The sequence below is a fragment of the Psammomys obesus genome, unplaced genomic scaffold (genome assembly GCF_907164565.1).
Source record: "Psammomys obesus unplaced genomic scaffold, mPsaObe1.curated_primary_1811, whole genome shotgun sequence".
Classification (NCBI taxonomy): domain Eukaryota; kingdom Metazoa; phylum Chordata; class Mammalia; order Rodentia; family Muridae; genus Psammomys; species Psammomys obesus.
Genome location: NW_026585742.1, coordinates 6,195,677 through 6,207,867, shown reverse-complemented (window position 1 = coordinate 6,207,867; position 12,191 = coordinate 6,195,677). Strand labels below are relative to the sequence as shown.

At 36.1% G+C, this 12,191-nt stretch overlaps 1 protein-coding gene across 1 annotated transcript in view; it reads right to left on the bottom strand.

Moving 5' to 3' along the window:
- Nucleotides 1-343: 343 nt before the first annotated feature.
- Nucleotides 344-12,191, bottom strand: part of Slc4a7 (solute carrier family 4 member 7) — a 28,558-nt gene continuing 16,710 nt past the window's right edge. The window contains exons 9-12 of the mRNA XM_055599032.1: nucleotides 11,963-12,094; nucleotides 8,294-8,391; nucleotides 6,210-6,317; nucleotides 344-4,240 (exon numbers count right to left, since the gene is read on the bottom strand). Coding sequence (XP_055455007.1) covers nucleotides 4,159-4,240; nucleotides 6,210-6,317; nucleotides 8,294-8,391; nucleotides 11,963-12,094 — 420 coding nt within the window. The 3' untranslated portion in view covers nucleotides 344-4,158. The remainder of the gene's footprint in view (nucleotides 4,241-6,209; nucleotides 6,318-8,293; nucleotides 8,392-11,962; nucleotides 12,095-12,191) is intronic.

Below are 12,191 nucleotides of genomic sequence, written 5' to 3'. Positions count from 1 at the left end.
GTCTTACACTGAATAAGAAAACAATCCAAGTCAAAATCAGCCAAAAGAGAAATGGGCCTTGAGCAGAGAGGTCAGTTTTAAGTGATAACATACCACATGATACAAGTTTCTAGGTTTCAAAACAGAAGGGAAAATTGGACCAGCATTTAAAAGGAACTTTACCTTCAACATTTCCTAGCCATTATAAAAATCTTTTTATTTATACTTCTCTTGTTTCTGCTTTCTACAGGAAGGCCCGGGAAGCAGGAAGCAGAAGTCACTCAACTTTCCTTCCGTCCCAGCCCCTCTCAAGTACAGAAAGACTTGTAATCTTCCTAATAGCAAAATAAAAACAGCCAACAACTTGCTTTGTAAACTTTTATTGCTCTTTCAACTCTCAATAACATCTACAAAAAAATAGTTTGCTCTAACAATTAGGAAATAAATGTGAAAGGCAGGATGGTTCACATTATAGACTCAGGTAGAGACTTGTACTTCATATAGATGAAAAATATCAGGTCTACAATTTGTTTAATTTACTTTGGATTTTATTACAAAAGAAAATACCATTGCAATTATAAATGTCATAAAAATTGTAACTGGGAAATTACACCAAGGTATCAAATATTGTATAAATGGACAATAAATTTCAACTTTAATTTAAGCCTAATAAAGTAAACACTGGAAGACACCTTACTACTACAAAGCCAAAAATCTTAAACAAACAAAGGAACACAGGAAAAGCTATAGCACAGAAACAATCAATGTGCAAAAAGATATGATTAAAAACCACAGAACTGGGGCTTAAACTCTAAGTACATACATGTTAAAAAATTTAAAATAATCATCACATGATTCCATTTGACAGTTGATTTTCCAGAAAGTTAAAAGAAACTTTACAATTAAAATGATCACATCTTGTGATTGGAACACTATTTTAAAACTTGAACGCAGCTCGACTTTAAATTTACTTTCTAAAAATAAATAAATTGTTGGAATAAATGAACAGTTCATGTATTTGTACTACAAATGATAGTGATGGAACCTACATAAATACATTTCAGACATGTAAGTTACTTAATAGAAGCACAGGACGCAGATGCAGGGCTGCTGAGCTGTACACACTGATGGAACCTAACCAGGCAGCTCTGTTGTGATGCCATACTGTGAGGGACCATTCTTCTTTCTGTACAATTCTAACCCAGAAAACTCATACACTCAAGCCAAAACTTCCAGTATGTGGAAGAAATGAACACTTTGTGGATGGAGAAACAAGAGTTAGTGATTCCCAGCAGTAAACAAATCTTTATAAATACATGCATTAGCACACAAAAACAAAAACATTTCATCTTACATGTCTTATAGAAAGCTTGGCAAATCTGAACATCGGTATGCCACAAGTTTTAAAAAAGTTAAGAGAGTTAAGAGTGATTTCATACATGTACACAAACATTCACACAATGTTTTAAAGACCTTGTACTTCACTTTTGCATATCTAATATTATTAAAAATATATATTATAATCACCCCCTTTAGCATCAGGAAGCTAGTTTACTGTTTTCTCAAAAGCTTCTACTTTAGATTGAAATAGCAATAAGAAGGAAGTAACTTTCAGATAGTTAACACCAGGCTTTATTATATTCTTTGTAAACACACATCTATAAATAAATAAAATATGGTGGAGGGAAGAACATCCTGAGGTGGCCCCACGGCCGTGGTGTTCAGTAGCACTAAGCTCCATCTGAAAATCAAGGCATCTAAGAAAGTGCAGGGCTGTGTCTCTGAATTACTCTGGAAATGGGTATGTACAAGTTTAATTATTTTGCACCTTGAGGTAAATCAGTACATAGCAATTACTACTGCTCATTTACACCTATTTAAGGCAGCATTTAAAAATCAATATATATACTAAATTATCTCTCTTGCTGTCTTGCAATGAATGTTATTCATGATTGTTATTTTCAAAAATAGCACAAGAAATGTAACCACCTGAAAGCAGCAGTTAATTACCTCTGCTCTTCAGTGGAGTAGTCTTATCAGATCACTTTGTAAGTCAAGTAGTCAAAAGAAAGCAGATGCCATTAGTAACGAAGACCATGTTAAAACATCTTAGATACAAAGTATTCTGTATGTCCTGTTTTTTGTTTTTTGTTTTTTTGTTTTTCTGGCACTGGATAATAAGATAATTAAATAAGTCACAGGAAAATTATGATACCAGGTAGTTTTCAGTTTAAATTTTAAAATCACTTCCTGTAAAATAAATTAACCCTTTGATGTCCAGATACAAGGAAATGGTGTGAGGAAATTCTCTTGTTTGGATACATCACAGGGGGCAGGGGTTATAATTAGCAGCAAATGGAAATCACTATGATGCTGACTGAAGAAGGACCACTTCAGTGGAGGTCACCAATGACCATAAGCACCATGGCAACACTCCCCATCACGTTAAGGAAGTCCAACAGAATTCCTCAGATAGTACCAAATGGTGCCAGCTACTATTTGAACGAGCAGCCTACTATGTGACCTCAGATGAGGGGATTACACTAACTGGTACACAGTTTAGAACGACCGAAAACTACTTCAATCAAACGTGCCAGAAATATCTGCTTTGGGTAATTCTATTCATTTGATCTAAAGATCAATTTCTTAAAACTTTTGTACTTTAGTTTGAAAGGACTAGAGAATATTAGAATTTCCGTAAAACATTCACCCTAATCTTCCTACTCCATCACCTTCAGTGTTTCTGAAGGTAACTGGGGCTTCTCACTGTTTCCCTGTGTTATCTATCCTCCTGCCTTATCAGAGATTCATGGCTCCAATCATTCTGCCCCACAAGCTGAAATAGTATTTACTTATTCTGTAGAGAGCTGTGTGTCTATAAATTTGCTATATGTTTACAAGACAGCTCAAAAATACTGGAAACCCAAATGTTAACACAGAACAGGAACAATGTCATTGATCTGAACTGCACAAGAAATACCCAACTTCCTTTTAAAATGTAAATATGGCAGTGCTTTATATTAAAGATGTAAAGTTTGTCACCTGCTTTCAGGTAATGAACAGAAATGCAAGTGAGCACCAAAAATCTACAACAGGAACAATTTACTCTGTTACTGTTTCAAATATCCATATAATATTTAAGTATCACATCAATTAGAATAAATAAAAGATTTTAAAAGGAAATTGGGGATAATAACCTATTAAATACATTGTATACAAAAGAGAAAGTAAGCACAGACAATGAAAGGTAACTCTTGTAAAGAAACATGGCTCACAAGCCCACTTGAAAGGGTGCTGACTCTTTATTACTCCTTATAACAGAGAGATACGTGAACCTGACACTAGACCACTTTAAGTAAAAAAGACCAAAGACAAACAACAGTGGGACTCTGGGCTCCTAGGAAGGTATGAGTAATGGAAAAGCTTTGCTACAAAGATAAAAAAAATTTAACTATAGCACATGGGCACTTTATAGCTTCTAAAACTCAAAACATTATGACTTGTATGGTTATTAAATTAAAAGTCACATATATTTTTTTTTTCTTGTCCACCAAAATGGAAGCCCAGATATGGAAGTTTTATGATTTAAGAATAACCTCTAAGCCATAAAGTTCCTACCTAGAAAGTCTTCACTAATTGATAATCACCTCTATGTTCATCACCTGTGAAGTACGATGGACAGGTACAAGAAGAGAGCCCACAGAGAAGCCAGGACACGTCATTTCCCACAGCATGAGCAGACTCCTTATTCTACCTATCAAACACTACCAAAGGGAAACAAAAGTCTTTCAAAATTCAGGTAAAAATTTTAAGTATATAGACTAAGTATGTATCAATTAAGGTTGATATGATTGATTGCCACTAACAGATATTTAAGAAAAACAGATTGAATGCAGTTTTCCACATCTTTCTACTGTATAACAAAAAGGCTTTACTCCCAAAAATAAGTATCTGAAGAGTAAAAGCCATGTACCTCGCTTATACGAGACCACTTCACTAATACGGTCTCCACGGTGCTCACAATAAATGCCCAATGCTACTTCAAAAAGGCCCGTAGTACTATTATTACACGTGTGTGCGTGTGTGTGTGCGTGTGTGTGTGCGTGTGTGTGTGTGTGTGTGTGTGTGTGTGTGTGTACAGATAGGCATATATTTCTATATATTCCTTTTGGTTTGACTTTACAATGAAGTCTCAGCATCCATGTATTTTTTTGATGGTTCATCTTCGAAATTTATTGTCACACTCACAGGCTTTTCAGGGCTGTTTAAAAAAAAAACAATGAGGAAAAATTATTTTTAAAAGAATCAACCCTAAATTCTCAAGTGGTCAACAAGAGGCCTCTACAATATACCTATGAGATGCTGGCTAACACCAATTTACAACTTGCTGCTTTTGTTTCTTCCACAATCTCATACATGAATATTATATATTTTGATCGTATTCACCCCCTCACTCTGTTTGAACCCTTTCTTGTTCCCAACATGCCACTTTTTTAGCAAAAGAAAAGGTGGGATGTTGCATTTGCTCTTATGTATTTTGAATAGAGGGCCAACCCACATGACAAGCTAAGTGTAAAAGACATGTACTAATATTACTACATAGCCTTTATTTTCACCATAGCAATATTAACGGTCTGAGTCAAGGGTGCTGGCACAGTATGAATAGGAACTAAAGGTGAAGTTTAAAGAACTTTGAAATCCTATAGACTGAAAACAGAAGTGAAAAGAAGGGACAGTTGGGCTTAAAAAACTGGAACTCAAGGAATGAAGATATAAAATACATGATGAAGAGTTGGGCATGGTGGTGCACACCTTTAATCCCAACATTGGAAGACAGAGGCAGGCAGCCAAGGGTACACAGTGAGTTCTAGGAGAACATAGTAAAACCCTGTTGTAAATATTCAAAAGAAGAGAAAAAGAAAGAGAAAGAGAGAGAGAAAGAGATAAAAAGAAAGAGAGAGAGAAAGGAAAGAGAAGAGAGAAAGAAAGAGATGAAGAGTAAGTAGAATACAGATTTTATGAAAAAATAAAAAAGGAATGACTATGTAAACACCTATCACAAGGTAGAGCTCAGAGAGACAGCCGCTAAACAGAATAGGTTAGAAGGTCTCCTGGAGTTTCATGACCTAGTGACTGGAGAGAATAACCAACACTCAGCAAGTTCCCCCCACGAGCCATGTCTGCAGGAAATATTTGTTAAATATGACTAACTCCCCGTAGGGTACCTTGTTTCTTCTGACATAAGAATTAAAGTTCTAATTTTATCAAAATGAGTACCTGAGACTTCAGGACTTGAAGTAAAAGAAGAAAAACCAAAATGGTGTTGTATAACAAAAAAATGTACGGAAAGGCTTAAAGAAGTTTCAATACATGGTCCACTATAAAACTGAGTAGTATTTATTCACATATCTATAAATACATACACATATACATATACATACATATACATATAGATACATGGTAATAAAAATGGAATCCCTTATATGTGTGTGTATGTGTGTATGTATGTATGTTTCTGTGTGTGTATACGAACTAAATTTCTTCTAATTATTACCTTGAGAAGAAAAGTGTAACTTACCCAAAAAGATATGCTAAATAAAACAAATGTGCAAACAAGCAAACAACCACACCAGGAAAACAACTGTTTTTCTTTGCTCTAGCTACCTAATCTATCATGCCAGGGTCATGCTATGTAAACCTCGCTACACTGACAACACAAGCCTCAAACTAGGGCCCCTCTTCCTGTCTTTGCCTCCTGAGGGCTGGAAGTATAAGCCATTATTCCTAGTAGTATTAATTTAATTTTTAGTAATTATTATTCTTTCTGTATATATATATATACATATATATATGTATATATATACCTATATATGTATATATATATATATTCTTTCATTTTAATACAATTATATTCAATTGAACCTGTAACTATGAATGTATATTCAATTTATGAATATAATTATATTCACAAAATATATATACGCTGCTATGCAGAATTTATTTTTATTATAAAATAGCAAAAATTTTCTTTAGAAATATGCTATTGTAAATTCAAAAGTTAGAAAACATAATCATCACAACTCGCATCAGAACAAAATTAGGGTAGAAGAAGAGATAGAAGGTAAGGGAGAAGTTATTTTATCCAGTAAGGAAATACATTTACGTACATTAGATAAATTAATATAAGTGAAAATAGCAACAGTTACAAAAGCATAAATAGTTATAACTACCTCGTGTTAGGTCTGGTTACTTTGGCATTCTCAGTATTCATGGAAAGTGCCTTCCACTGGGCAGTTTTGGCCATTTCATCTGATATGTTAACAACTGATGGGTCAATACTGAAGAACAAATACACTTTGTGGTTAGTATCCAGTACTTGCAAAAGCATTAATATTGTCATTTTTATTAGCATCATAACATATTTTGTTTTCATCAATTTAAAAATTGAGAAAACATTTGGCATGCACTTAAACTAATATCTAACAAAGTATCATAAACTTAGAATTCTGCAAACAAAGTCTTCACAGAGAACTCTATGTTCCTTAACAATCAAAACTAAGAAGGGCTGATTATATTAGCAAAATTCATTTTTAATTCTTCACTGCAGAATTCAATTTGGATTTACCAGTATTCCAGCCATACCTTCTGATCATTCAGATAACATAAAATCCAGTTACCGTGATTAGATGTCTAAAATAGAGATTTAGTCAAAATTGTTACAACTGATACTCTCATCAAGTAAAAATTCATAAACACCTTTTCTTTTACAAATCATTCTTTTGGTTTTTTGTTTTTTATGCTGGAAAAAAACAAAACAACTGAAAATGAAGCTCTGAAAGTTGCAAATTGGCACAGAAAAAAAGCCTCTACTAACTTTTCACTAGAAATTCTCAAGTTTTAGTGTCAAAATGTTATTTCATCAGATGTATCAAAACCAAGGGATAGTAATAATGTCCATTACCATAAAAAATTAAATGTAACCTTTTGACATTTCTATGAAATATTACAAAATGGCTTCTGAGAGCCTGAATCCAATGATGATTATGCCCATAAGTAACATGTGATCAATGTTACTGGTCACAAGAAACATGAATATTCCATAGATAAAATTGCAATACATCTATTAGTCTCCCCCCTTTTTACATAAAGAAAAACAATTCATGAAGACAAGCTACAATCCTACTGGGCCACATGAATGAGGGGGAAAGCATTTAGCCACAGCTAGCAGGAGATAGAGGCTGACACAGCAGACAACAGTCTAAGAACAGTGGGCACCTCAGTAAGATCAGTCTTAGAATAAATAATAGAAAGTGAGTAGGTGTGCTGGCTAATTATGCCAACCTGACAGAGCTATGCTCATTTAAGAGGAGGGAACCTCAACTGAAACAACACCTCCATAAGATCAGGCTGTATGCAAGCCTATGAGGCATTTTTTAAAATTAGTGATTGATGTAGAAGGACTCAGCCTGTTGCAGATGGTGCCATGCCTGGGCTAGTGCCATGTCTGGACTGGTGGTCTTGGGGCCTCTAAGAAAGCATGATAAATAAGCGAAGAAAACAAGCCAATAAGCCCAAATCTTCCATGGCTTCTGCATCAGCTCCTGCCTTCAGCTTCCTGCCCTGCTTGAGTTCCTGCTCTGACTACCTTGAACAGTGATAAGAAAAAATAAGCAAATAAATCCTTCCCTCCCCAAGTTGCTTTTGGTCATGGTGTTTGCTCATAGCAATAGTAACCCAAAGTAAAAAAGCTGGTGGGCGGTGGTCTGCCAAGCATGCACACAGTCCTAGGTTCAATGCCAGATATTACAAAAAGACGAAATTAGACCACAGTAAAACAGCGGTGTAATAGCAGTTATGTTATAAGTGACTAATACCAGTTCTTTACAAAAATTCCACCTCTGTTCATACACTATATCATAATTTTTTAGTTAATACTGCAGCTGGGCATGGCAACGCACACCCTTGATCCCAGCGCTCTGAAAGTAGAGACAAACAGATCTCTTGTTTTGAATTGGAGGCCCAACTGCTCCATACAATGAGTTCCAAGCCAATCAGGGCTACATAGCAAAATCCTGCCTAAATAATCAACACACACCATGAAGACTGCAGAGTGGGAGGATAAAGTGAAGGCAAAGCCTGGGAAAAGATTTCACGTTGAAAATGGTGAGCCTTCTAACCTGCCACTGTGTTTACCCTGCAGAAATATTTACTCACCATTATTTCAAAGAAATATTACATGCTTTATCTGTACACTTGACACATTTAAAAAAAAAAAAAAAAGACACAGTGTGTAAAAACTAAAGTTGTATCTTACCTATATTTTAGGGTTTTAACTGGAATTTGTAGGAGACTCCCTCTTTCGAATGGAAGGTGCACGGTGTCCGCATCATCCTGAAGCATCCGCTCAGCTTCCTTGAGAGCACAGACATGAAGAAATTACTTCCTCTAAAACAGCCCCAGGAGGGTTTGTTACCAAAAATACCTTAAAGACGTGGAAAGCCACACTGACAGCATGATTTAAACAATGAATCTGTCCTAACTGAAAACTTCTTTTAGCAATATGAGCACATACTTACAGCATGAAATTAAAAGTACTTGCAAAAAATTTATTTCTGAAGGTATAACCTCTATTTCTGAAAATGAATAACCAATGCTGTCTAAAAACAGTCTGACCTACGTCTGAATACTAGTTACCATACATATACAGCAAAGGAGATAAAACTGAAATCTAATGTCTCATCACAGTGCAGAGCGCTCGTCTATGTAAGGCACAATTTCTCAACCTCGGAACAATGACAAAACATACTTTCTTAGGAGAAAATCTATGAACACAAGACTTTTTCAAGTCCAAATATCACTTATGCCAGTGGCAGTCCCTCCAGTGGTAATAAAAAGGCATCTCTGAAACTGAAAATGTTCCTTCAAGTTCATCATCCTAGACGAAGAACTCGCTGAATAAAAAACATCAACTAAAATTATGACCCATTAGTAATAGAGAAAGACACAAAGAAGTATAGGGAAGAGAGTACTCAAGCTCATCTCCCTATTACCAGAAATCCCACCATTTCCAAGTGACGATGCATCCATATTTAAAACTGCTACACTAATTTCCCAGCATTCTTTGCAAGTCAGTGGGGAGACCTTGTACAAGCAACTTACTGAATAAAAGTTTTAGAAAGTTTCCCAAAGCAAGATGTTCATTTTTGCTTCTCTATTCTCTTCCTACTGCTTCTGTTCTAGCGGTGATATCTGGAGTTTATCAGCTATTCTGATCCAGAAGGTGAATCTGAAAATGGAGACTACAGGCTTGACACAGGGAGCAGAATTCTTGAGAAAATCCCCATGAGAAAATAGATCCCAGGGCTTTAAAATTACATTTTTACATTTGTTCTTTAAATTTATATGTTTCTGAACCAACAGAAAAAAAAAAAAAAAAAGCAAGCAATCTTCCCTAGGGCCCTCCTTGTTGTTTAGTTTTTTTAGGTCTGTAGATTTTAGTATGTTTATCCTATATTATACAGCTAATATCCACTTATAAGTGAATATACACCATGAGTGTCTTTCTGCTTCTACTTCTCATTCAGAAGGGAAAACAGGATAGACAACGGAAGCAGTAGACAAGAGGGAACAGGATGGGAGCCTAACACAGATGTCCTCTAAATGACTCCAACCAGCAGGGGATCAAAGTAGATGCAGAGACTCACAGACAAACTTTAGACAGAGAGTGGGGAGTCTTATGGAAGAAGGGGGATATGAAAGGACCTGGAGGGGACAGGAGCTCCACAAAGAGACCAACAAAGCCAAAAAACAAAACAAAACAAAACAAAACACCACCACCAACAACAAAAAACAAGGCCCAGGGGGCACTACAGAGACTAACGCACCAACCAAGGACCATGCATGGAGAGGACCTAGACCCTTTTGCTCAGATGTAGCCCATAGACAGCTCAGCCTCCATGTGGGTTCCCTCATAAGGGGAGAAGAGACATGAACTCAGTTGCCTGGTCCTTGATCACATCTCCCTGTGGAGAGACTTAGCCAGCCAAAGAGGAAGAGGCTCCAGGCAGTCATCATGTGACCTGATAGGCTAGGTTCAGACAGTCCTAGGGGAGAAGGACTTCCTCTATTAGTAGAATAGGGAAGAGAGATAGCAGAGGAAATAGGAGGGTGGGACCAGGAGGATAGGAGGGAAAGGGCTACAACTGGGATACAAAGTGAATAAACTGTAAAGAATAATAATAATATAATAAACAACAAACAAAAAAGCAAGTAATCTGACCTGCTTATTTTATATATTTTGCAAATAAATAATATTCTACATGAAGAAAAACCACCAATAGCTTACATCTTTAGGCACTCACTATTTAGGAAATCAAAACTCTATTTTAAAATTAGAACCTCATTCAAATAATTACAGTGACTATCCTAGTTACAATTCTGGTTGAGAAGTATACTCTTTTTTTTATCTATATTAAATATGTAAGACCATGACACTTAAAATGAGCATCCAGAGCCGGACGCAGTGGCACCTATCTTTAATCCCAGAACACAGGGAGGCAGATCTCTGTGAGGCCTCTTGATCTACAACCAAGGCTACACAGAGAAATACTGTCTCGAAAACAGACAAACAAACAAACAAACAAACAACAACAACAAAAATAAGTAGCCAGGAATGGTGGTGCACAAATGTATCCCAAGCACTCAGAGTAGGGAATACTGAAGCAGAATGGCCACAAGTTCTAGGCCAGCCTCAGCTATATAGGGAGGACCACCTTAAAAACAAAACAAACAAAACTGCATATCATTCTCAACTGATTTTAAAACAAAATTCTGAATAAGAATTATGTCACCTTGATACAAGCTAGACTTATAAGAGGAGGGAGCTTCAACTGAGAAAATGCCATTATAAAAATCCAACTGTAGGCAAGTTTGAAGGGCACTTTCTTAATTAGTGACTGATGGGAAAGGCCCAGTCCTCTGTGAATGGGAACTGGTAACCAGCACTCCTCCACAGCCTCTGCATGAATTCCTGCCTCCAGGTTTCTGCCCTCACTGCTTTTGATAATAACATGAATGAAATAAACCCTTTCCTCCTCAAGTTGCCTTTGGTCATGGTGTTTAATCACAGCAATAGTAACCCTAACTAAAATAGGAGTTTTGAGGAAAGTACTACAAACAAACAAACAAACAAACAACAACAAGAAAACCAATGTTCAGTTTCTACTTCCTACTCAGTAATAGCACAACTGTAGTTTAAAAAAACATAAAACAAAATCGAGGGGCTTATGCTTGATTATGTTTTGTTTTTGTTTTTTGTTTTGTTTTGAATGTGTGTTTCTGTGTGTACCATAGAGAACAGAGGTCACTGGTGTCCTGGGCCATCACAGTTTATTGTTCTGATACAGAAGTGCTCTCTCACTGAATCTGAACCAGACTATCTAGAAGGCCCTTCCTCTCCAGAGGGCAGTGATTGCAGATACAAACAGACACACCCAGCTGTTTAAATGGTGCCAAGGACAGAGAACTCAGGTCCTCATGCTTGTATAGCAAATGCTTTACCTGATAAACCATCTCCCCAGCCCCTAGTAGACTCTTAAAACACATCTAAACTTCATTGGTAGATATGTCAGACCAATGAAATACTGTTATTGTGCAAAACATTAACACACTCAGTGGATTTAAGGTTAAATCAGACTTAAAATTATTATGTGATATTTTAGTACTGCTAAAAGTACTTCTTATTCTTACATTTCTTTCAGTTCACAGACTATGTAGTTTTTTAAGTATTCCCATATGAGAGCTACAAAGGGGCAAGATGGGAGAAATGGATAAGAAGCAGTGTTTGGGTAACATTACCTACCTCTTTGCCTCATTTCAGTAAAATGGAATAATTAGCTGCACTTGTGCTTCATAAGGTCCCCTGAGGATGGTAACAGTATTTGCTAAATAGTACACATCATTAAACCAAAGAATTCCTTTTTACCTCTTTCTCTTTTTTCTTTTTGTCATCTTCTTTTTTCTTCTTACTTTCTGGCATGAGATCATCAAGCCAACTGAGTTCTCTCTTTGTGAAACACAGATCCATGAGCTTGCGCACAAAGACTAGTGCAAGCACCTGAAGAAGATGGGAGAGACAGAAACTTAATACATACATTGAAAAAGGAGAGGAAATGTCTACTAAAGCTTATATACAATAGGAAGTGCTGCAATCA